A 27,527-nucleotide genomic window follows, 5' to 3' on the forward strand; every position below is an offset into this window, starting at 1 on the left:
AAGACATTGGTGACCTAGAAAACAGTTGATTGCATTTTACAAATGTGGCCATACATTTGCCCCCTTGTCTACATTTTATTATGTATGTCAACAAAGATCAGGAAGGGTTTGTGAGTACAGTTTTAAGAGCAACAGAGACCTCCATTCAGTTCAAGGCCTGGGATTCACAGTGGGGAAATTTGACCCCATCATTTAGGCTCCATACATGAATTACCCTAAACTAGTGTCAGTTCTCCTACCATGAGACTGCTGTGATGCTACTTTAAAAATTTTATGTTAGGCCACCAGGAACAGCGGAGACCCAGGGACACAGGCCTGGTGAGACAGCATTTCAAGTAGCTGGGGAGCAAAGCAGTCTCTGCCAAGCGCTCAGAAAGTGCATCCCCCTTTCCCTGGTTGGTTCAGGGAAGCAGGAACTCTGCTTTGGGGTGTCTGTTTCCAGCCAGTGGTAGTCCGTGTTTGCAGAACAGGTGCTCAGGCCATCTACCACAAGAACAGCAGAGATCCAGGGACACAGGCCAGGTACAAGGGAGAGACAAGAACCAATCACTAACAAGACCACATATAATCACAGACAACAAGATGGCAAGAGGAAAGCGAAAGAATGTACCCCAGGGAAATCAAGACAACCTGACAATACCAGAACCCAGCTCTCCCATCACAGCAAACAGCGGAATACCAAACATTCCAGAAAAATAAGACTCAAACCTGAAATCATACCTCAAGACGATGATAGAGATCCTTAAACAAGAACGGGAGGAAAAGCATAAAGAGTTAAAAGCTTTTAAAGAGGAAACAAGAAAAACACTCAATGAACTCAAAGAACTAGAGGAAAACAGAACCAAAGAGATGAAGGAAGAAGGAATTTAAAATGGAAATGGACACAATAAAGAAAACAGTAAAAGAGACAACCCTAGAGGTAGAAATCCTAAAAAAAAAAATCAGGAATCACAGATGCAAGCATCTCCAACCGACTACAAGACATAGAAGAAAGAATCTCGGGGGCCAAAGACAACATTGAAAACATAGACAAAACAGTCAGAGAAGAGGCAAAAACCAAAAAGCTCCTAACAAAAATGTCCAGGAGATCCAGGACACAATGAGAAGACCAAACCTAAGGATAATAGGAATAAAAGAGGGAGAAGAATATCAACTAAGATGCACAGTAAATATCTTCAACAAAATCGTAGAAGAAAACTTCCCTACCCTCAAGAATGAGATGATCACGAGCATAAAAGAAGCCTTCAGAACTCCAAATATGTTTGACCAGAAAAGAAATTCCTCCCGACACATAATAGTCAAAACACCAAGTTCCCAAAGCAAAGAAAGAATACTAAAAGCAGCAAGGGAAAAAGGTCAGGTAACATATAAAGGCAGACCAATCAGAATCACACCCGATTTCTCAACAGAGACTATGAGGGTGAAGAGATCCTGTACAGACATCATGCAGACCCTAAGAGAACACAAGTGCCAGCCCAAGCTTCTATACCCAGCAAAACTCTCAATCACCATAGATGGAGAGACCAAGATATTCCAGGACAAAACTAAATTTACACAATATCTGACCACAAACCCAGCACTACAATAAATTATAGGTGGAAAACCTAATACAAGGAGGGAAACTACATCCTAGTAAAAACAAGAAAACACCTAAGCAAGAAAACAAAAAGAAGAAAGACACGCAGACACAATTCTAACTCTGAAAGCAAAAATAGCAGGAAACAGCAACCACTATTCCTTGATATCTGTTAACATAAATGGACTCAATTGCCCAATAAAAAGATATAGGCGATCAGACTGGATACATAAACAAGACCCAGCATTTTGATGCATACAGGAAACTCATCTCAGAGACAAAGATAGACATTATCTCAGAGTAAAAGTTTGGGGAAAAACCTTCCAAACAACCAAGAAGCAAGCTGGAGCGTCCATTCTAATATCGATTAAAGTAGATTTTCAATGAAAAGTTATCAAAACAGATAAGGAAGGATACTTTTTACTCATTACAAGGAAAATTTGTCAGGAGAACTCTCAATCCTTAACATATATGCTCCAAATACAAGAGCACCTATATTCATAAAAGAAACCCTACTAAAACTCAAAAAATACATTGCAACCCACACAATAATAGTGGGAGACCTCAACACCCCCCCCCCACTCTCTCCAATGGACAGATCATGGAAACAGAAACTGAACAAGGGCACAGAAACACTAGCAGAGGTTATGAACCAATTGGAGTTAATAGATATCTATGGAACATATCATCCTAAAACAAAATAATACACCTTCTTCTCAGCACCTCACAACACCTCCTCCAAAATTGACCATATAATTGGTCACAAAATAAGCCTTAATAGATATAAGAAGATTGAAATACTCCCATGCATCCTATCAGATGAACATGGTCTAAGGCTGGTCTTTAATAACAACAAAGACAACAAAAAGCCCATATACACAGGGAAACTAAACAATGCTCTATTAAACAATAGCAGGGTCAAAGGAGAAATAAATAAAAAATTAAGGATTTTCTAGAATTTAATGAAAACGAAACCACAACATACCCAAACATATGAGATGCAATGAGAGCAGTACTGAAAGGAAAACTCATAGCTCTGAGTGCTTCTAAAAAGAAACTGGAGGGAGCATACACCAGCAACTTGATAGCACACTTGACAGCTCTAGAACAAAAGGGAGCAGATACACCCAAGAGGAGTAGATGGCAAGAAATAATCAAACTTAGAGGAGATATAGACCAAATAGAAACAAAAAGAACCATTTAAAGAATTAACAAAACCAAGAGCTGGTTCTTTGAGAAAATTAACAAGATTGATAAACCCTTAGCCAGACTAACTAGAGGGCAAAGAGAGAGTATCCAAATGAACAAAATCAGAAATGAAAGTGGAGACATAATAACTGAAACTGAGGAAATTCAAGAAATCATCAGATCCTACTACAAAAGCCTATACTCAACAAAGCTGAAAAATCTGGAGGAAATGGATGAATTCCTAGACAGATTCCAGATACTAAAGTTACACCATGTAAACAATCTAAATAATCCCATAACACCTAAAGAAATGGACATAGTCATCAAAAGCCTCCCAACCAAAAAAAAGCCCAGGTCCAGATGGGTTCAGTGCTGAATTTTATCAGACATTTATTGACGACCTAATACCAATACTATCCAAACTAGACCACAAAATAGAATCAGATGGAACACTACCTAACTCATTTTTTGAGGCTACAATAACCCTCGTTCCTAAACCACACAAAGACCCTACAAGGAAAGAGAACTTTAGACCAATCTCACTTATAAACATTGATGCAAAAATATTCAACAAAATCCTTGCAAACTGAATCCAAGAACACATTAAAATGATCATTCACCATAATCAAGTAGCCTTCATCCCTGGGATGCAGGGATGATTTAATATATTGAAATCCATCAATGTAATCCACCATATGAACAAACTCAAAGAAAAAAACCACATGGTCATCTCACTAGATGTTGAGAAAGCATTTGACAAAATTCAACACCCCTTCATGTTAAATGTCTTAGAAACAACAGGAATCCAAGGCCTATACCTAAACATAATGAAAGCAATATACAGCAAACCAACAGCCAACATCAAACTTAAAGGGGGGAAACCTGAAGCAATCCCACTAAAATCAGGGACCCGACAAAGCCGCCAACTCCCCCCTCCCCCACCTATTCAACACAGTACAGGAAGTCCTGGCTGGAGCAATTTGACAGCAAAAGGAAATCAAAGGGATACAAATTAGAAAGGAAGAAGCAAAAACATCACTATTTTTAGATGACATGATAGTGTACATAAGTGACCCCAAAAATTCCACCAGAGAACTACTACAGCTGATAAACAAGTTCAGCAAAGTGGCTGGATATAAAATTAACTCAAACAAATCAGTAGCCTTCCTCTATTCAAAGGACAAACATGTGGAGAGACAAATTAGGGAAAATATACCCTTCACAATAGTCACAAAAAATATGAAATACCTTGATGTGACTCTAATTAAGCAAGTGAAGGACCTGTATGACAAGATCTTCAAAACACTAAAGAAGGAAATTGAGGAAGATCTCAGAAACTGGAAAGATCTTCCATGCTCACGGATTGGAAGGATCAACATTGTAAAAATGGTCATCTTACCAAAAACAATCTACAGATTCAATAAAATCCCCATCAAAATTTCAACCCAATTCTTCATAGAGTTGGAAAGAGCAATGTACAATTTCATCTGGAAGATCAAAAGACCTAGAATAGCCAAATCAATCCTCAACAACAAGAAAACATCTGCGAGAATCAATATCCCTGACCTCAAGCTATATTACAAGGCAATTGTAATGAAAACTGCATGGTACTAGTACAGAAATAGGCACGTGGATCAATGGACTAGAAGAGAAGATCCAGAAATGAGCCCTCGCATATATGGTCACTTGATTTTTGACAAAGGAACTGTAAATGGAAAAAGGACAGCCTCTTCAACAAATGGTGTTGGTCCAACTGGCACTGAGCATGCAGAAGAATGAAAATAGACCCTTTCTTATCTCCTTGTACAAAGCTCAAGTGCAAGTGGATCGAAGATCTCCACATTAAACCAGGTAAACTGAAACTATTAAAAGAGAAAGTAGGCAAAATCTTAGAGCATATAGGCACAGGAGAAAATTTCTTAAACAGAGCACCAATGGCTCGTGCTCTAAGGTCAAATGTTGACAAATAGGACTTAATGAGATTGCAAAGTTTCTGTAAGGCTAAGGACATTGTCAAGAAAACAAAACAGCAGCCAACAGAATGGGAAAAGATCTTTACCAACCCCACATCAGATAGAGGCCTAATATCCAAGGTATACAAAGAACTCAAAAAGCTAGACACCAGAGAATCACACAACCCTATTGAAAAAATGGGGTACAGAGCTAAACAAAATGTTCTCAATTGAGGAATATCGAATGGCTGAGAAGCATCTAAGGAAGTGCTCGACATCATTAGCCATCAGGGAAATGCAAATCAAAACAACCCTGAGATTCGACCTCACACCAGACAGAATGGCTAAGATCAAAAATTCAGATGTCTGCAGATGCTGGTGAGGATGGGGAGAAAGAGGAACACTTCTCCACTGTTAGTGGGGTTGTAAACTAATACAACCACTCTGGAAACCAGTATGGCGATTCCTCAGAAAAATGGACATAATACTACCTGAAGACCCAGTTATTCTACTTCTAGGCATATACCCCAGAGACACTCCAATATACAACAAAGACACATATACCACAATGTTCATAACAGCCCTATTTATAATAGCCAGAAGCTGGAAAGAACCCAAACGTCCTTCAGTAGATGAATGGATACAAAAATTGTGGTATATTTACACAATGGAGTACTACTCAGCTATCAGAAACAATGACTTTATGAAATTCTTAAGAAAATGGATGCATCTAGAGAATATCATCCTGAGTAAGTTAACCCAGTCACAAAAGAACAGACATAATATGCAGTCACTGATAATTGGATACTAACCCCAGAAAGCTCTGAACACCCCAGAAACAACTCACAGATTATATGAAGTTCAAAAAAAAAAAAAAAAAAAAAAAAAAAAAAGAAAAAAGAAAATGAAAAACCATTATGCTTACTCTTTACACACCAAGAAAACTTTGACTAATTCTAGGTTACATCTTGTTTTACATGTACTTTATGCTCATTGTAACTAGTAAGATCTTAATGCACACTATCAAACCTTTAAAAAATACCAAGTATTGATAAAAATGTATTCGTATGCTTTTATACAAAAATGCTTAAAATCTGTACATTTATCTTTGTTTTTTAAAATAAAGTTGTTCAATTAAAAAATCAAAAAAAGAACTGAAGAGGGGGCAACTTGTTCATAAATGCAGAGACTTGTGATAAAGTTATGTCATCATAGAGTTTAAAATATCCTGAGACAAAATGTGTTTAATAAATAACCTATCAAATAACAAAAATTTTATGTTAAAAGGGGAAAGGAACATCAGACAGATTTTAATTTAAAACTGAGTGGTGTGTGTTTTGGAAATGAAAAAAAAATTGACAATTGAACGAGTATGTTAAGTAGAGGAAATATTCTTTGAATAGGGACCTTTCCAGATGGGAGTATCAGTCCCTGTTGACTTACATTGTCAAATATTTAGTGTACAAACATATATCATTTGTTATAGTATGTTAAAATCTTAATTAAGCTTTCTCACTAAAAAAAAAAAAAAAAAAACAATGAATAGAAATAACGATACCACGTCAAATTAAATGGGTCTGGAAAGATGGCTCCGAGGTTAAGAGTTTGTGCTTCTCCTTCAGAGGACCAGGGTTTGATCCCAAACATCCATGGTGGCTGACTCACAGCTCCCTTAATTCCAGCTCCAGAGGACCTAATGCCTTTGGCCACCACAGTCATAGGTTCCCATGTTTTCATTTTCCCTACCAAACACACACATGCAAAGTAAAACAAAATAAATGCCAAAGGAAAAACTAAGTGTTTTGACTCGTTATAAATATGAAAACATTTTCAGGTATCAATGCAGAAAACTAAGAAATTATTTTTCCATCTAAGGATGAAAATTACATATTGGGATTTATAGGTACAACATAATGATTCTGTACTTACCTTTCCTACTGTACATGTTTACATCTTCAACTAATATGTATACACACACACACATATTTGTTTTTTTAATTTAGTTTTTACAAATAGATTCTGGCTGAATGATTACACTTCCCAGATTCCCTGAAAGGAGGAACTATGAGAGGGACCTAAGATACACATGGTAGTCGTTTCTACCTTCTTCCTGTGGGAAATTCCCCATTTGCCGGCCTGGCTCAAAGATCCATGTGGCTGAGATGGTGACTCTCCTTTGTGTCCATCAATCTTCCTGTTCTGCTCCAGATGCAACACACTACTCTTTCAGCCTTTCAATCTCCCCTTCATGCTGCCCACAGAAATCCAACAGCATTCCCCTGTACTCACCTTGAAAACTATTGTCCATTTTCCTTTGAAATCTAGCAGTAGAATGCACATTGCAAAACAAATAAGCTCGAGATGTGAGTTAAACTCAATGATTCTAAAATGAGTCTACAATGTTCACACTGAAGTAGGCTGAATCAAGTCTACCCAGTTTGGAACTTCCAAGTGTCAGTGTTGTGGACACGTGTGTCTAAAGAATACAGCTCATTATGCACTAACAGATTCCAGCTATGAAGTAATGTCTACCTGTGCCCAGAGAGCTAGTTTAATTTAATACACCAATAGTAAAATATCCTCATATCCTCTGACACATAGAAATCTCAATCACTTAACACCAGAAACAACAATATGAAGGAAGTGATCAGACTTTGGTTTATTGTAAAATTTAGCAAAGTGTTTCATATAATCCCTGGACCCCTCACTCTGAAAACAAAAGCAGACACACTTATTGCTTATTTTTCCCCTCCACTTTGTGCTAGTGTAAGAGAAGGGAGGAAAGATTGTTACAATAAATAAAAATAGAGATGTAACAGAGAAAAATAAATCAGTCTAGAGGAGAAATATTAGGAGCAACAGAAATGATCATTAAGCAGTTTAAAAATAAGCTTCTTTAAAAAGGTTGCCTTATTAAAATAAATCACACCAAAAATATAGCAGCTGAGAAGAAGAATACATACAAGTTAATTGCACATCAGTCCCATGCAAAAACGTGGATCATTAGCCAAAGCAGTAGTACTCAGAATCCAACTTGGGATGCTTGTGCAGAGCTTGTGATTCCTCTAGGATGGAGCTGTCACTGAACTGATCCAAGTCTGAAGGGGTCTGATGACCTGGTACATCATCTGCCAACGTGTCCAGGTAGCTCCCTACGGAGATGCCATCTAGCCCATCACTACCATCATGGAGGCTGTCGTAGCTGCCACGTAAGGAGGTGCTCTGACTCTCCAGCAAACTACACAGGCTGCCGCTGAGACTGCTGCCTCGGCTGGTAATGGTGGCCTTTTCCTCGATCATCCACTTGATGGACTCGATGCTCTCGTTGATGAGGAGCAATTGGCGCATGAGCCTTACATCAGTGGCTCTGAGGTTAACCTGTGACAGGGAGAAAAAACAAGAAAGACAGGCCAGTTACTCTACGTTCAAGAATAAACTCAAATTCTCTCATACCCGGTGGCCTGCAGTCCACAATTTTAAATTCACTGCACACAAAAACACACAAAAAAGTGTGTGTGTGTGTGTGTGTGTGTGTGTGTGTGTGTGTGTGTGTGTGTCGGTGTGTTTCACGATCTTTGGAAATTGTTGACTCCTAGAAAAAGTCAGAATCAAGAACTTCTTTAAATATTCATCAGGATCCTAACTAACCCCCTCCAAAAAAATTTGTATTTCTGACCCCAATGAAGCTCCTTGAACATACCCATCAAATGCTAAGCTGTCTATGAAGAAATGCATTCTCTTTCTGGATTAAGTTATCAATACTACTAGGTAACATGGTTGTGGCAACCAACAAAGTGAAGAAACCAAGGAATCATTAGTTGTATAGATTCTTTGCTTATCAAGTGCTAACATACAACATTATTAAAAAAAATCAATGTTCATTAGAAAACTCTAATTACCCTACACTGCAGCATTTTAACTTTCATCTTTCAAAAAGAACTAAAAACCACAAGGAAAAAAAACGTTAAGAATACATTCAAAGAGGCAACCCTTCTGACTGCATCTACATAAAAAAACCACTATATAATGCATTTGCTTGTAAGGTGAACCAAACTGTGTGGGAGGGACCTGGCGGCCAAAAGAGGGTCTACTCACATTCATTACAGTTGTGAAAATAAATTCCCACTCTTCCCACTTGGGATAGAAACACAAAGAGCTGGCTATGCCAATTCTCTAAGACCTAGAGAGAATTTGGATATGTAGGTCTCTAGACTTACCAAATTTTGTGCCATTGCATAGTAGGACTGATTAGTGATCTATATCACACACACACACACACACACACACACACACACATTTATATTTATATTTATATTTATATCAGTCTTCTAAATTAAGTTATTAAGTCCCTTACAAAAGCCATCCTTACTGTCCTCCCATATTGCAAAGCCTTTGCTTAACACTTTTTAAAATTTTAGTCATATTTTAAGATCTTTGACACCTCAGCTCTTAATCAGTTAATAAACTCAGACTTTCAGAAACTATACTGGTCATGGGTTAATATGTACTAAAAATACATTTGCTGTCAGCAATTTTGGTTTTGTACAGTGGCAGCATCTAATACATATATTTTCTTTTCAACTGAATTGATTGGTAAGAACAACAACAAAAAAGCAGACTATGAAGAAACAAAAGCTTCCTTTGACCATGAAATGATTCAAGTAAAGAACTATTTTGCTGCTAAAAGCAAAGCATTCAGAGTATATTGAGTCACTGTTGGGGAGGTGGGGAAAGTAATACGGTTAAAACCTGCCGATGCAGTTAATGATTATAGATGTGTGTCTGCCCCTATGTCTTCTAGGTTGCTGGGTGTGCTGGTTTCTGTGATAGACTGCTAGTCCATTCCAAGAGTTCTTGCCTGTTACTTTTGGCTTTCTTCCAGAAAGGTGTGGTTATGGTATTGATAAACTTTGGGAGTATGAAAAATCTACCAAAAAACTGAATCACAGTGCTACTCCAATGGCTGCCCAACCCTTTTCATGCTATGATTCATCTCAGTCCTAGTGATAGCTGCATGAAGAACAGAGGAGCTTTTCCACAGTAGCTGGAAGCTGTGATTCTTTCAGCTCATGTTTTATAAGTACTGTGTGTGACTTTACTCTGGATGCTGCTGGGCTGGGGTCCTCCTCATGCTCAGAGCGTCCATGTTATCAGCATGTAGAGCCCATTCCTGACTAATCATGCCCAGTCCTCATACCCAGTCAGACTGAGTTTTATGACCCTCATTCCCTGCCTAATATTTATGACTTACTGAAATTAATTTGCTTATTACTTTTGCATAAAGGAGTTTCTGAGCCATAGGAACTTTGTCTGTGTAATGACCACTGCTTGCTAAATCCTAGGAGAGTGCTTGGCACATAGTATCTACTTGGTCAAAGTGGCCAAGGACTGGACACCAGCTATGTTGCAGATTGGACCCCTTCAGAAGCCTGGAGCTCTGTGTGGGCTGGCAGTGTAAGATTTGAAAGAAACATCATCAAAAAGAAACACCCAGAGGCATGAAGCACTCCCAAGCAGATAATCTATCTCTAATAATTCCCAGGACTCTGGCACTGAATAACTGGTGTAGACTCTCCCTACCTTAAGTTTACAGAGTCTAAGATAGCATCCAAAAGGGAAGCGGACTTCAAGCTGTGAGTCACAGTGCACACATGATTCTGTTTACTCAGGGGCGATAACGTGTCCTAGCACAGCACAGGTGTTCTGCAAACATCCAGTGAAAGGAGCTGAACAAAGAGACCAAACAAACCTTGTCTCTCCTTCCTTAGGACAAGTGTCTGCACAGACTAACTCAAAGTGATGTTGGTATCTTCTCCTTTCTCTCCCCATTCCCCACACCCTATCCTTATATTTACAACTCCTGTTATATATTTTTGCCTTCACACTGAGTCTTCCAACCCTCAGGTTTGTGCCAAGCATGTTTTTGGCCTCTAGGGAAAGTGCTAAGCCTTTCAAGTCATCTCTGACAAGTGATGGACTGGGTTTATACAAAATTTGAAATGAAGGACCCAGAGAGAACAATGGTGCCCAACAACACAATTTTTTTCAAGGTCTGTTTTCTTCCAAATGATCCTTTTTAAAACCATTTTCAAAAAAAAAAAACATCTATTTGCTAATGTATTTATCTGTGCAGAGGCTGGGGATTTATACGTGTCCTAAACATAAGTGAAAGTCATTCAAGAGTCAGCCCCACCCATCATGTGGGGGTCTCAGGGATCAAAGTCAGGTCACTGGGCTTGAGAGAAACTGCTTTTACTGACATTTACAAGAGCTATCTCCCTGGCCCTTCAGGGTCCTTTTCCTCTACAAGAATGCAAAAATTATGAATTATCATGATGGAGGTCAAGGAATAATACAGTCAAATTTTCAATTAGTAAAAGAACTGGGGGGGAGGTGCTGAAGACTGAGGGTTCAGTGACTTGTAGAACTGGCTGTTCTTCCAATGGACTAGAGTTAAATTTCCAGCATCCACAGGGTGACTTAAAAATCATCTCTAATTCCAGTGCCAGATCTGTGGGCACTGGGCCTATACATGGTACACAGACATTCAAGCAGGCAAAACACCTATACACATAGACAAAAATGAATAATTTGTTTTAAATCAGAGAATTAAACCTGAAGGTGGAACATGGTCCAAGGTCTAAGTCTGTCTGTGGCATAATCTACCTGTGGTCTCCAGGTAAACACATGGGTGTGTAGAACTTCCAATTCCCCAAAGCAGAGAAAAAAAAATCCTGAGATTGCATTAATTTCTCTATGAGGTACCAGGCTTGATAGGAATGCCACAGTGAATTCTGTGAAACAAAGAGGAATCCTGTTCACTGAGACCAAATTTAGCCAAAGCCTCATGGGCTTGTCTCCATTTCCCACTGAGGTTGCATTTCAGATATTACATTATGAGAAAACATCAGTGCACTCCTGTAAAATCCCAAGGGTCTCCTTCCATTCTAACATTATATTTCTTCCTGGAGATTTGTGTTTAATAAATCTCTCCCCCCCCCCACACACACACACTATGAGGAAATCATATGGGCCAAAGCGAGACAGACAGTTGCTGTTCAATAGTTTCAGCACAAAGAGTGGCTAGCAAAAAAAGTTTGCAGTTGAATACCCACATTCAAAGTCAACATGAATCTTACTTGTAAGAAATTGTGGGATCATAAAAATTTGGACCCTCACCATTTAATTAAAATTATTAAAATCATGCTCTAAGTTATAAGGTAAAAACACATGCTGTGCAAGCCTTACAACCTGAGTTCCATACACACACACACACACACACACATATATACACACACACAGACATACACACACATGCATACATATATACACACACAGACATACACACACATATATATATATATACACACACAGACATACACACACACACACACACACACACACACACACACACACACACACATATATATATATATATATACACACACAAATACATACATACATACACACACACATATCTGACCCCTGAAAGTTGCTCTCTGATTGACCCATGCATGCTGTGGCGCACACACACACACACACACACACACACACACACACACACACACACACACGCCTTTACTCATATAGATTCATCATAAATATGCACTCATAAAAATAATAATATATAACAAAAACAATGCGTTTACCTTGGAACATAAATATAATTATTATTAAATGGTGCCACCCTTTTAAAAAATACTGTCTTTATATTAATTAACATGCATATGAGCGGCTGAATGTATCTTACAAATTGGGGCATTTCTCAAGTTGTCTTGTCCTACTGGAGGACTAGGTAAGACATCTCTCACAAAGTCCTCTGCGTTTCCACCCTATTATACACTAATGTCGAGTGAACAAAGTCGGCCCTCTCCCGGTTATATAGTCTACTGTAAAACAATCCCAAATGTCCTGAAAGCTATAATACAAGTTATATACAAGTCCGTCATTAAGTTCATGAGGGAAAAATGAGGCCAGATAAACCTTTTCAGGGTCATGTTTTCCTCCTACTTTCCAACATTTGGTTTTTTTCCCACTCTTCCAGTAGTAGTTACAGACAGTGTTTGATTCTGGACAATGCTCTTTTATGGTCACATTTATGTCCCCCCTTCCTTACCATACTTACTTTTACATAGATTTAAACTTTAGGTATAAACTGAAAGGATATAGGAAGTGTGCCTGGAATATTGCCTTTTCGGTAGCTTGCTTTAGTGTACTGGTTGTCTTCGTTAGGATTGCTACTCCTGTGATAAAATGCCATGGCCAAAATAACTTGGGGAGGAAAGGGTTTCTTTCGTCTCATACTTTCACTAGATGGTAATCTAGAAGAAGCAGGAAGTGAAGCAGAGGCCATGGGAGGATGCTTCTGATGGGTTTACTCCTTGTGGGTTGTTTCTCCTTATATACTCCAGGACCACACTCCAGGGGTGTCAGAACCCACCATGGGCTGGGCCCACTTACATCAACCTGGTGTAGATATTTGTTGGTTGCGGTTGGTTTCCTTGTCCCGAGTGACTCTAGCTTATGTCCAGTCACATTAAATTAGCCATGTCATGCACATCCCTGTTGTGTAGGCTCCTAGTGCCCACTTCTGTTCTTTCTCCAAACTCGTCACATTTGTTTGATGGTCGCAGGAGAGTCTCTGCCCACTCATGCTTGGAGTCTCCGGAAGTTTTATTGATAGTGGTGTTATACAGAATGTCCCCTTCTCTGCTTTTCTCAGCCGATCCATGAGGACATGGCTGTCTACCCTTAGTTCAGAAGACAGTACGTGACATTTCTGTTCACTAACTTTTCTTTAGAACCCTCTGGAGAAAAAGCCTGTGACTACACACACACACACACACCTTTCTCATTTGGTTCAAAATTCAAGGAAAAATTTGTTTTTAACTAGAAAATGGGAAGTTGGGAGGGTCATTTATCTATCAGTCAGCTTTGCCATCCTTCATGAATGTCAGTACCATTCTCACTGGCAGAACTAAGAGTTTGGTCTTCTCCCAGAGCCTTTCGGCTGAGTAACTTCCCTGATGACCAAATTACTGACAAAAAGCACTGCAGTCAAACAGCTGACCAGTGATGCTTCCAACGACACAGAAAGCCGAGTTTGGTTATTTACAAGAGGTACCTGTGACCTGTTGAATCTGCAACCAGTTCCAGCACGAGACTAGTGTGTGAGTACAGATCGGTGCTTCCCAGTGAGTCTGCTGACCACTAAAGTGTGTTACACAGCCGTTCTTCCTTACCCTATCAGGTATATTATAATGGACTGAAAGCCAGCTTTACCTAGTCATGTCTGACGCTCGACTGAGGCTAATGCAGCAGACTGAAAATTACCCAAGCCAAGATTTCTTTAGAGTGAGTTCGCAGACATGCCCTACGTTCCCCAGAGAGAAGTTCATCCACAGAGATTGTAGGGAAGTCTGTCCACACACAGAAAAGTTCTGCATAGCCATCTTTTCAGGATAGACCTTAAAGCGGTATTTTCAGATGAGGTTCCGGTCATAGTACTGTGTTTCTCCGTTATCTGTAGTTTATGCTCTAAGGAGAGGATGTAGGGCCGTATAATGCCAAGTGATCAATGGCCAATTCAGTAGCCAATACATGCAAACATTTGCACCTATTTACTGGGTTATCCAATGTCCTGTGTGCTGACTAGTTTTATGTCAATTTCTCACAAGCTAGAGCTATCTGAAAGTACAGAAACTCAACTGAGCTAATTCTTCCATCAGACCCTGCTGTAAGGCATTTTTTTAAATTTGTGATTGATTGGGGAGAGCTCCTCCCATAGTAGTCCTTGACTTTATAAGAAAGAAGGCTGAATGCATTTCTCCACAGTCCCTGCAATGTGGAAATGTAGCGAGATCATCATGTGTATTGTATGAATGCATCACCTGTCAGTTAAAAAGCTTAGGTAGGAAATGGAAGCTGGGACATCCAAGAGGAGAGAGAATTCTGGGGTAGAGCCAGGTACAGAAGATTCACTGGGAAACTGTGACAGGACCGACACATGGTACCTTAGCACTGGTAACCAGCCATGCAGGCTAGAATAAATGAGATATTTTAAGTTATATCCAGGCAGAGAAGAGCACAGCTATGTGGCCAAGGTATTTGTAAATATATTTTGAGGTGGTGTCTTATTTCTGGTAGCATGGGACTTGAAGGAAGAACCAGGGCCTAACTTCTACATGAAACTGTGAGCCAAATAAATCACCCGACACCCACAAGCTGCTTTTGGTCGTGGTGTTTCATCACAGCAATGAAATGGTGGCTAAGACATCGAACCAGTCTGCTGAAATAACTGAGACAGTCAATGTATAAGGTGATAAGGTTTATCTCATGTTTTCACAGCATGCGTAGGAGACGTGAGGGAAAAATACTTCACAGGGCGAGTGCATATGAAGGAGGACTGTTGACGGGGAGGTGATTGAGAAACAGAGGCTAGACATACTGCCCGGGGAGTCAATATCCTTCTAGATGGCTGTACATTTTAAGTGTTTCCACTTCCCAGTTCTATCACAAAGTTAAAGGTCAAGTCTTACACAGATGAAACTTTGGAAGGCAGTTAAGATCCAAACCCAAACTCTGCTGTATAAGTGAATGCAAACTAAGTTTGGCTAACATGAAAAATGTGTGAAGCTGTTTCAGTAACATTTCACTGACTTTGCTCAATAATCATTCATCCTTAAATATGGTAGTTACCTGTGGTTACGCGTTTTCAAGTACAAATCATGTTCATTAAATGTGAAACCTGTGTAAGCCTTACGCTGGTTATGTTGCTGGTCTATCAAAGTCAGCAATTTCTTTGGTGAACTGGATAACTGGTTTCGGATATGCATATTTTATTTTCCTTTTCCCTGTTAGTAAAGTAACAGGGACACTTCAAAATGTATTTACTTTGAATTTTATGTGTATAGATTTTTTTTTGTCTGCATGCATACCTGTGTACCATGTGCATGCTGGGTGCCTTCAGCATTACAGATGGTTGAGAGCTTCCGTGTGGGTTCTGAGAATTGAACAATGTGCTCTAGAAAAGCAGCCAGTGCTCTTAGTCACTGAGCCATTTCTGTAGCCAACAGGGACATTTTAAAGTTTAGTCTTCAGTGTTGAAATAGTCTCTCGCCTTTTTAAAGTACGAAATCAATTCATTAAAAGCCAAGGTTTTATTTTACAGTGTTTTCTACTTTCTGTGTAAGAATTCATCTAACATACAATTGTCAATAACATTGTCATGTTAGCAATGTGACTACAGCAAACATGGTTGGCCAAGTGTTCTGAAAGAATCATGTACAGCGTTTTTAGCTCTTGCATAGAAACAGAAAAGAATCATGGGAACTTCATTTACATCACTTTCACTTTGCCTCCAACTCCTCTAGTGTCCCTGTGTCTTACGTCCTCAAAGGTATATGTTTTTATATTTTATTAGTGTTATGCACACACACAGACACATATACACACACACAATACCTGAGTCCTGAGTCCATTTAGTGCTAGTGTTACTGTCTGCACATCTGTTGAGGGCTGACCACTTGGGATTGGATAATGTATAGGAAGCCTCTCTTCTCAGGGAAGGCTCATTCTTCCTCTCAACAGCCACTGACTGCTCTTCATCTATGGTATAGAGCCTGATGAGTTTCTGCTATGCATGTTAGCGTGCTAACTGGTCTTACCACTTTTTAGGTCTTGTTTAGGTGACCATATTATTGAGATTCATGGGTGCAGCTTTCCTCTCCTGTATAGAAGACACTTGCTTCCATATTATAACTGAAAGTCAAAGGCGGTAAAATCATGAAGATGTAGCTGATGACTTGCTATCATTGCATAAAATACTGATTTCTAGGTTTACATACATACCTAAAGTTTTAATAGTGATTCCCAAAGCTTTTGAAAGTTGAATAGGCAGCTCATGCATCCTAAAAGGTGTTGGTTTTCAGAACCACTGGGATGATACAGATGAGGACTTTACCTAATCTATTGTATTTTATAAAAAGTACATTTAGGGACTTACTTTTATATCTTAGGGCTGGTCTCTCTCTCTCTCTCTCTCTCATATATACATATACATATATATACATATATATACATATATACATATATATACATATATATATATATGCGTGTGTGTGTGTGGGTGTGTGATTTTAAAATGAATCTACCTTTATCTTTCCCACTAGATATAACTTGAGATAAATGTAAAATGCACTGAAATTATTGTCAAGGAAGACATGGCTTATAATCCAGACATTTGGGAGGCTGAGGCAGGATGAGGGTGCCACCTGAGTAACATAGAGAGACACTGTCTCAAATGTAAGATGTCTTTCATCTGTTGAAACATGTAGTAAATGGGACAGGATAATTAAAGTGCTGAAATTCAGTTATGCATTTACATTTTTGGACTGACGGGATCTAGTGGCTATATTTCCAAACTATGCTCAGCATGTCTGTGTTTTGGTAGGGAGAATCAAATAAATCCAGGCAACAAAGGATGCTTACCATTATTATATATGTATAAGAAATTAGTATGCTGCATGGTATAGTTGTTCAATAATAAGTGTTGTTAAAGAAATAGAACTATGGTCTTCTGTTTAATAGTTAACCTCTTTAAATTCTTAACATTGATTTTACACTTATTTTATAATTTATGTATATGAACGTTTTACCTGCATTTATTTCTGTGTACTGTGTGCATGGCTGGAGCTTGCTGAGACCAGAAGAAGGTGTCAGATCCCCTGGGAATGGAGTTAAAAGCAGCTGTGAACAGCTACCATGTGAACAGCCACCACCTGAACATGTGAACACTGGCAGTTAAATCCAGGTCCTCTACAAGAGCAACAAGTCCTCTTAAGCATTGAGCCAGTTCTCCAGCCAACTCTTTAATTTTTTTAATGTTTATTTATTTTATGTATGTGAGTACACTGTAGCTGTCTTCAGATACACCAGAAGAGGGCATCGGATCCCATTACAGATGGTTGTGAGTTACCATGTGGTTGCTGGGAATTGAACTCAGGACCTCTGGAAGAGCAGTCAGTGCTCTTAACTTGAGCCATCTCTCCAATGCCCCTCTTTAATTTCTTTATGCCATCCACCATTATGCCTTTTGATCTCGTTATGTCCTATGCATTTTCCACATTCCACCAACTATAGTCTCAATGAGATAACAGCCTCCAAGTTGCACGTGCTCTAGTCACCTTTGCATTTCACATATTTGTTAGATAAGAGGGAAGGGAAACTGATCTTTGAGTTCAGTAAAAAGTCACCAGTATGTCAGTTAAATTGAGAAGACAGCTTCTGCCACGGAACAAACTGGATGGACCCTGTTTGTAGGGAAGTGCTCCCCAGCTATGAGGTTAGATGCTATTAACTTGACACAATCTCAACCCAACTGGTCGCTGGACCTCTGGCATGGGGAAGGTTATCTTGATTAAGATAACGAGGTGGGAAGCCCTTCCCACTGTGATATCCACATGCCTTGGGCTGTGGGAATTGTGCTGTATGAAGTGAAGAATGTGAACTGAGCCACGACAAGCATTGTTGACAGCCCTGAGCCAGCTCCAGAATGTTCCTGTTCGGGGACTTCCTGGATAGAAAGGACTATAACCTGGAACTATATATGGGCAAGATAAAACTTTTCTCCCTCGAGCTTTTTTCGGTACAGTTTATCACAGCAGAAAACAATGAAGACAGCGAGCTTGGATAGGTATACATGGGCCCCCTGAGAATCTTGCAAAGGTACAAGCTTTGCTTACTAGTTCCATGATACTGCATTTCAAACAAGGTCTCAGCTCATACTAACTCATAAGAAGCCTGGAGAATATATATATTACTCCCTCTCCTGAGTGACAGCCTTGGTCATCCTTGTCATCCTCTATAGATCCATCTGGCCTATGGCCTGGTTTCTAAAGAGTAGGATGACATCTGAGGAAAGTTATGAAGAGCTTGGCTTCCGTGTGAAGAAGGCCCTCTTCCTAGTTGTAATCAGCCCTATTCTGAGCTCCACATACTCACCAGCTGAGGTCCAGGCAATAGCTAGGATAGTGAGAAGTAGAGGACAGCCATGAGCATGTGGAGAGAGAAAGAGGGAAAGGGAAGGGAATGGGAAAAGAAGGAAAGAGCAAGAAAGAGCGGAGGGCGCAAGCAGCCCCGTCTATAGTTAAATCAGGCATACCTGGCTGTTGCCAGGTAACTGTGGAGCGGAGCTTAGACAAAATGCTAACAGTAACGTTATTGATGTTTCCATATTCCCAATTTTTTTCTGTCCCAATTTTTCTTTTCGAAATGGCTCATTTAAGCGCAAAGTACACTTTGAGTTGGCGGGGGGAGGGGGAGAGGAAGAAGGTACATACGATGGGAATAAACGTTTCCTGTTGAGTAGCCTACTATAAACCAAATTTTTTCATAAGTTAATTCATTTTCCTAATAATGGGTCCCCATAGAATGTTCCTCTTGCATAAGGAATGTAACTGAACCACTGACATCTTACTACAATACTCCTTTTCACCTACTGTTAGTGATTTGGCCCCATCTAATAATATCCTTTAGGGTGCAGGAGCCTCAGCCTTGTCTGATTTTCCATACAGTGCTCAACGCTGACCAAGTGTGTTCACTCAGGGATTTTAAGTGGGACCCTCCAGATCAAGCAGTGAGCTACACCTCACTGCGTGGAGGCAAGGAATGGGAGAGCAGCCAATAAACAACTCAGACACCATCCCAACACTCACTGTGGTACACTGACCCACTGATCTAGTGATTTACTCAGTCTCAGCTCTTAAACACAGTTTTAGGAATACTAAAAAAATAATGTATATCATTTATTACAAGCTTCCTATGCCATAGACTTAGATTGCTGTCTTAAATATCAATTTGCCAGTACCACAAGTAAAAATATAATGATAATAATAATAATAATTGCTTAAGCTGATCACTCACACCATGGTTCCTATCTGACAAGTGACCACACCGGTCTTCACCATGAGAAAAAAACGCCAAACAAACTGCAGGTCACCAATTAGAATAACCAGAGACCTGAGGTCACAAGGGCAAACTATGGATACAAGTTAGTAAAATCACTGTGTGCAGAATCAGAAGGTCCCGAGCCAGGACTAATGTCAGCAGCAATGCTTAAAGGACAATCTGTGAGTTGCAGGAGGTTCAGTGGCCTCTGCCTGTGAGTTAGGAACAGTCTCAAGACCTCTCCACACGTTACAGCTTAACCTCCAGGGGTCCTGCTGCCTTCTCATGATCTCCTGGGTTTCTGGCAGATGAAACACTCTGCAGTGCATACTCCAGACCTTACTAACAAAAGTAAGTCTTTCTTAAGGCATAGCCTAGTTGAGTCTTCGAAGGAAACCATTCAAGTCAGGTTCAGTACAAAACACTCTTCCCTAGGCCACCATCCCAGTAACCCAGCTACTACTGTATAACCTGGGGGTTAAGACATCAAGTGCTTCTGATCCTTCTTAAGATTGTCTAAGAGAAGTGAGTCATAACAGAGTAGCCAAAACAGGAGTCCTGGAAGAAGTTTTAGTCCCTGACACCCACAGCAAGAAAAAACATTAAACAAAGCCTAACTCCAACTCAGGCTAATACTTCAAGGGCTCCCAACTCTGCTCTGCTTTCATACTCAACAGTCACAGAAAGCCAGAGAAAAGTTGAAAAAACAGTCCAGAGCAGTGTAAAGAGCCAAGTGAACAATGATAAGACACCTTTTTTTTTTCTTTCAAACTGTTAAAAGAAGAGAAATCTGAACTGAAATACTTATGTCCTGAAGGGAAGGGGGTAATCAATACTACCAGAGGACATTGCATATTGGCAGCATTACCCTTAAATAGTAAAGGACAGTCAGGCTGCAGCTCAGTAGAGTGTGGAGTGTTCTCCCTTCCTCAAGCCACACTGCGTGGAAAGGTCTCCATAGTCGAGGTTGAGACAGCTGGTCTCTTCACAACTCAGTGGCAACATACCACTTAGCAGACTTCGGTCGTTGATGTGAACATCATAGCATAGTTGAATAGCAGCCAAAGAGCACTTTTTTTTCTTTCATTTTCTTTCTTTCTTCCTTCCTTCCTTCCTTCCTTCCTTCCTTCCTTCCTTTCTTTCTTTCTTTCTTTCTTTCTTTCTTTCTTTCTTTCTTTCTTTCTTTCTTTCTAAGAGCTATTAAGCTTAGCATTAGCATTATGAAGAGACTGTGTATGTGACACTCTCTTGATATCTACAGAGATACCTGAGAGACTATCACTCAAATTGAAGAACCTTGCCATCAAGAAATAAACTCCATTACCTTATGTTTTGTTCTCTGGGACTGTCAGAAAAGATTAAAAATAATTTACTATGATCCTTTTTACCATATGTTTATAAACTTCCATGAAAAAAAATCACATCTTATCTAAACATTTTGTAAGGTTATCTGTCATTTGAAAATGTTCAAAATTTCAACATATCCTCAATAATATGCTAGAATAGCTTAAGGGTATGACCTGGTTGTCTATGGGCTATTTTCTTCATGTAATTGGCTATTTACTACCAATTTTGCTCAGACTTAAGAAGTTATAAGTGAACTTGGAAGTTTGTGTTTCAAAGATACACAAATAGATGACATCTGCAGGGTAGGAAAAAAAGATAATCTCATAAACTTCAATTTTATAGTTTCCAAGGGACATTTGACAGTTTTGTTTCTAAGCGAGTAATTTGGTCTTACGATTTTTCCTGAAAAAAATATACAGAAAGCACATTTATGTAATTCTGGTTTCTAAAAAGAAATGCCCCATCAATTTTCACATGTTCCTTCTGAGTTTCTTGTGACAGTCAGGCCTGTGACTTGCTGCCCTGCCCCAAGAAGCACTGTGGGCTCTGGGCTAGAGCTGCTCATAGGGAATTGTCTAAGATGCTCATGAACTCAGAATAAGCAATAGAAGGGACCCTCACCTTCTCAGCACATGGTTTCTTCTGGGGCGGTACTTTTGTTGTTGATGTTGTTCTGGTTGGTTTGCCTTGTTGTTTCCAATCCTGACTATGTAGCCCCGTGTTTTACTTAACTCTGTAATCACATCATACCCATTTCCCAACTAGATAATGGCAGGGTTAATTACATAGCCGAGTATGCCTCAAAAACAAAACGTGTATAAACAGCCACTTCAGCTGTTACGGAACACGGAGGCCAGGGAAATGTCTCACACTCTGTGTGTAACTTTGTGGGCATGCTGGCAATCTGGTTCCATGTTGGGATGACTTGATGTCTGGGAACTCTGGGAGGTAATAGAGGATATGACCAGTTGTTCTCTATTGTCTGATTGTCAATTTGCTAATGTTGTGAAGAAAACATTCCTTTTCCACTAAGGAAGAAAATAACTCTTTGAAATTGGTGGCCTGTGTTTTCTAGTGTTCTGTGCCCAAGACCATGAAGCTGAGGTTTCAAGTCCTACAGGTGGTTGTGGACTTAACTGAGAAATCTTTTACCATTCACTAATAAACTAATAAATAACATGTAGGACTAGCAAGATGGAATAGTGGATGAAGTCCCTTGTCACACAAGACCTGTTCTGACTTCAATCACCAGAAGTCACTTAAAAGCATATATGTACGTGTGCACATGCATAAATGCATATGTACATACATACACACATATGCATATACAGTAATAAATAATAATAAAAACTTTCAAAAGATTATGAGGGGCTGGAGAAATGGCTCATTGAATAAAAACACTGGTTGTTCTTCCAGGGGGCCTGATTTCTATTCCCAGCACCCACATGGCAGCTAACAACCATCTATAACTCCAGACCCAGGAGGTCCAAGGCTATCTTCTTTTAACCTTCATGATCACCAATCATACATGCGCTGCATTTACACACATACAGGCAGAACACTCATACACATCAAATTTAAAAATAGATATATCTTTATTTTTAAAATGTCCTAATTTCAAACTATAGCTATTTCTTGTTTTTAAGTACATATAGCAGTGTTTTAATCAACTAAGTCTACTCCAAGAATCCTTCTGACTTTCCCTTCTAAAGAAAAGCCAAACTTCAGGGGCTTTTTTAAATGTTTAAATGTCCTTTGTAGCCCAGCTTGTCTTCAAAGGGCTCTGCATGAATGGCAGCCATGAGAAAAGCTAGACAGAAGCCACAGAGCAATCATGCTGGGACCCAACAAAAATATTTACAAAACACAAGAGAGCTAGCTAGATGGGGGAACTGGGCTTTCTAAATCCCAGCTGCAAGGAATTAAAAGGGGGGATGGAGGTGAGGAAGGAGGAGGACAAGATGCTTCCTAGAGAACATTTCCAAGTGTTTTTCTTCTAGTTCATCGGAACTCTGGCCTTGGAGTCTTCCTTCATCCGTCCGTTCCATTCTAATGCGTGCAATCACTGAGCTGTACAAGTCCTCAGCAAAAGCTTATTTTGTGTCTGTGTCTACAGTTCTTTGCCTCTTTTGAAGAAGTATGTTCTTTGATGGTATCAGCTGGTAGCTGCTGAGAGGAACTGTTTGAGAACTCAGACACAGGTGGTTTTAGTACGGTATAGATAATGCAGAAGAAGCAGGCAGGTAGAAAGCCAGGCAGTGGAGTAGCATATGACCATTAAGTCTCTGTGTCTTGCCTTCAGCTCGTCCTTCATCTTAATTTTTTCATTCCTCACCTTGTGCTCACATTTCAATCATTTGCCCAGGATGGATACACGCCGAACTTAATACTTCAAGAATAACTAAGTTGACACATCTTTTGAGTAGGAACAAGGAGAATTCCATGAGGAAAAAGTAGATTGCTTTTTTTTTTTTTTTTTTTGCATTTATGTCTGATTATTATCTGTCTTTGGAATACAGAAATATATATATATATATATAAGTATGTATATATATACATATATATACATACATACACACACATATATACACACATACACACACACACACACACACACACACACACACACATGTGTGCCAGCACAGAGATCAGAAGGTATGAAGTCAACATTTTTCCACATAGGCCTAAGCAAGCATGTCAGTCTGTAATAAATGCCTCAATCCAGGTGCTATGTCTCTGCAGATGTCACCAGGTCTCACAGGCTTAAAGGCTCCCTTTTAGTGTGAGCTTCAGGTTGTTTTCCCATGCTTCTGATGAACCACCTATGTATAAACCAAGTTCCTTTCTCCTCCTCAGGATAAACAGGTTGCTAATACCTCAGACAGAACTTAGCACAACACCTTCCTTAGATTTACCAGTATATTTTAAAAGATACAGGGTAAGAAAGAAGGTCCACATAGCTTTCATACCCTTTCTAGTAAGTGGTCTCTCCAGGAGGCACTACAGGTTAAAAAAAACCTTCCCAATCCCACCTTTGTGTGTTTTCATGGAGGCTTCAATAAGTAAAGTTGAACAGTTAACATCACTGACCAACTTAACCTTCATCCCATTATTGGTCCCAGAGTTAGGGTTTCCGACTGAGGTACCAGTCCCATAACCACGATTCGGTCTTGCCGTGGAGACCAATTCCCACGCTGAGGCCACCAGTGGACTGATCAGTCAACACACAGAAGACATGTGTTACTTTGGAAACTGCAAGAACTTAGGAGCTTAATGGCACCTGAAGTGACACTGACCCATGTCATATACTTCCATCTTGTCTCACCCTTTAGAAGTATTTAAATAATCCTTCTTGGTGGGCACCATTTTTTTTTTTTTTTTTTTTTTGCTGGCAAAATAAAATTTATTTTTACTAAGCTATAGAATGAATTATCATGGTATATTGACTATATATTCTCATCTTTTCTTTTTTTTAATCTTTATTTTTTAAAAGCATTTTGGCAATTCTTTTAGAGGTTTGATAGCATGCATTGAATTCCCAGTAGTTACCATAAGCATAAGGTACATGTAGAACAGAATGTAACATGGAAACAGTCAGAGTTTTCTTGGTGTGTACAGATTAAATATAATAATCTTTGAATACCAAAATTTGCCACAAGGCTATATTCCTAGCTGACGGGCACCATTTTAAACAGTTGTCATGCTAATGAATTCAACGTGAAGTGAATTCAAATCCATGAAATAGCTTTATGTCTCGTCTTTCTTTCTAACTTAGTTTCCTTCAAGAATTTCACATTCACCCATTAAAACAAGTTTACTGGGAATAGTAAGAGTGTGTCACTTTTGAATGTGTTTTGGTGTGTGTGCTGGGGTATTGGGGTTGGTTCTGCACACCATGTATTCAGATGCTGAGTTAGTTACCTGCCCCAAAGTCAGGATGCAATCTGGACAGGGACATTATATTGACCAACATGCTATAAAAAAAAAAAAAATTCTCGCCAATTATGTCTGACTGGCAACTGTGCCTGTGACTGGGCAGGAGAGAGAGGAAGAGAAAACTCTGGATATATGAGGAAAGGTCAGGTAGGGACCAGAAGGAAGTTGCCCTGAGGCATGACGGATCCTGAGGATGGGCCATGAGCTGGAGACTAAGAGAAGCTCACTTGAGGACACACATGGAACAGAACAAGACTCAGTTGGCAAGTAACGGAGCGTTTATCTGCTTAATAACAGACAAGTCAGGTTAGAATAGTTCAGAACCTGCCTGGCATCATGAAATCTGATGTCTCTATGCCATTTACTGAAGGGTTAAATGGGATAGAGTGGGGAGCAAGAAAAACCCATAAAATCACTACTGTAATGTAGATGTATAAGCATGTCAATTTCCAGCATAAATAATATGGAAATAGTGGACCTGCCTTCCTCAGCAAGTGTTCTTCCTGTCCACTGATCCCAGTGTAGAACACAGACAGCAACCTCCACCGTAGAAATAGGTGTGCTTGATGCTGACAGTCCAACTGGAAGAGCTAGGTTGTAGAGTGCGGTTTAAAGGGAAGTGGTAGAGTAAGGCGGCGGTGTGTGGGGGGGGGACAGCAGATCACAGCGAGAAACTTCAGCGCATTTTTCTACATATTTCTTTATCAGGGATTTGGCTCGGCTTCAAGAGGCTAAGTGAGCTTCCTTGGAAATCCAGTCTCGTGGTGCAGGGAGGGCTTCGTGGGCATCTCAAGCCTATTCTTTCTCATCTTGTGGGCTAGAATTTGCTGATAACGCTTAGCAACGGAGAGCGGGAGAAAACTGATTGGCCGTGGAAGAAGCCGCTATAAGAATCTCCGCCCGATTGACTTAATCTCAGCTCTGCAGATTGAGTGTTGGATCCTCAAACTCAGTTCCCTGTACTGCATGTGATTATCTCATCCCCCTGAGCTCAGAGGGACAGGTCCTCTCTCGGCCACTTGTGATGGGAATAAAAAGAGGCCTAATTTGTACTTGGGAAGCACAAACAGGCGGTTTCCCTTTTCTCAGTTTTGAAATCAGGGGGAAGTCCTTTTTGAGGATGACACTGAAAGTCCCAGAGCTCTGACACCAAATTCTTATACTGATCTCCATTTCCTCCCCATAAACTCAGTTTAGCTGGCCTTCAACTCTCACAGAAAATAGGTTCTTCCCCCTGGGTTTTGAGTTATTTATCCTTTGAGGGGCATGCTCTTAAACTTCTCCAATTTATATCCTAAAAGGGGGAGGGGGAGGGGAGGACACAAAAGGAAATAGTCGTATGACCTAAAAGCAGTTTTAAGTCACTGTTTCCAATTTTATGTTCTGGATACACTTCATGTTTTAATTCTTGAAAAGTATCTGTTGAGCATGGCTGTGCATGTTGATAAGACCCAGTTACTTGGTAGGCTGAGGCTACACATGTCAGCCTGAGCACCGCATACACCAGGAGCTAGTTTCAGACAAGAAGGTAAAAATAAAAGATTTCCTCCTAAAGTAGCACTGTTGGCTTTCAGACAAGTCTGCTAGGCTCTACCCAACAGCTACCTAGCAACAGCTCAACAAGCCACATGCCAGGTGGGAGCCAGGTGTATAAGAAAGATGACTGGGCTACCCCAACTCTGTCTATCTGCCTCCCTGTCTGTCTGTGTGTCTGTCTGTCTGCCTGCCTGCCTGTCCATCTGTATCTCTCTCTCACCCCTCCCCATCTCCCACCACTTTTCCTCTCTCTCTCTCCATCTCCTGTTCTCCAACCACCCTCTCCCTCTGCTCTCCCCCGCCCCCTTCCCACGTCTCTCTGCTCTCCCTCTTCCCCACATGCTCCCAGCCAGCCTCTTCCTCTCTCCCTCTCTCCTCTCTCTTTCTGTATTTCTCTGGCCTTTCTCTACATCTTTTCCAGGTCGACCCCTTCCCTTCCTCCAACAAACTTTTTTACTAAGGCCTGTGTCATGGCGGTGATTCCTCAAGGGAACAACTTGGCGGGCCTGCCCGAGATGCTCCGTTTTATGAAACACAACAAGCACCCTTAAATAGTCAAATGAAACAGACACAGAAAACCACTTTGTTTTCTTTTCTTTTTTTTTTTTTTTCTTTTTTAAATGATCAGAGGTCACTCTAGGAATACATTTGGGGGGGGGTAATTTATGTTGATGATCTTTTAGAGGCCATGAAGGCACAGAGTGCTTGGGAAGCTTCACTGGTGCCTAAGAGTAAGGTTCAGTTGCTTTATGCCCTGGAAATCGCAATTAACTTTATGGCTAGAAAGTAACTGAAATGAGACTTTTATTTTCCATTTGGACTTGACTGTACAGAGACTCTTGCAGACATTACTTAACCTCGGAAATTACTACTGTATTAGATAGTCCAATGACTTTACTAGGGCATGGCTTCCTGTTGGGACATTTTTTCATGTCTGTCTGTTGGGACAGACAACTTAAGACTTTCTTTACACTGGCTCTCCATTTCACCAAACGCCAGTATCATGATGGAACTGTGTGACATATTGTATGTAGCGTGTGCACAAC

At 40.0% G+C, this 27,527-nt stretch overlaps 1 protein-coding gene across 1 annotated transcript in view; it reads right to left on the reverse strand.

The window, feature by feature from the left end:
- Window positions 1-7,351: 7,351 nt before the first annotated feature.
- The window catches only part of LURAP1L (leucine rich adaptor protein 1 like), a 38,878-nt gene continuing 18,702 nt past the window's right edge, over window positions 7,352-27,527 (reverse strand). The window contains exon 2 of the mRNA XM_080940383.1: window positions 7,352-8,094. Within this exon, the coding sequence (XP_080796509.1) occupies window positions 7,720-8,094 (375 nt within the window). The 3' untranslated portion in view covers window positions 7,352-7,719. The remainder of the gene's footprint in view (window positions 8,095-27,527) is intronic.

Source organism: Micromys minutus, assembly GCF_963924665.1.
Source record: "Micromys minutus genome assembly, chromosome: 28".
NCBI lineage: Eukaryota > Metazoa > Chordata > Mammalia > Rodentia > Muridae > Micromys > Micromys minutus.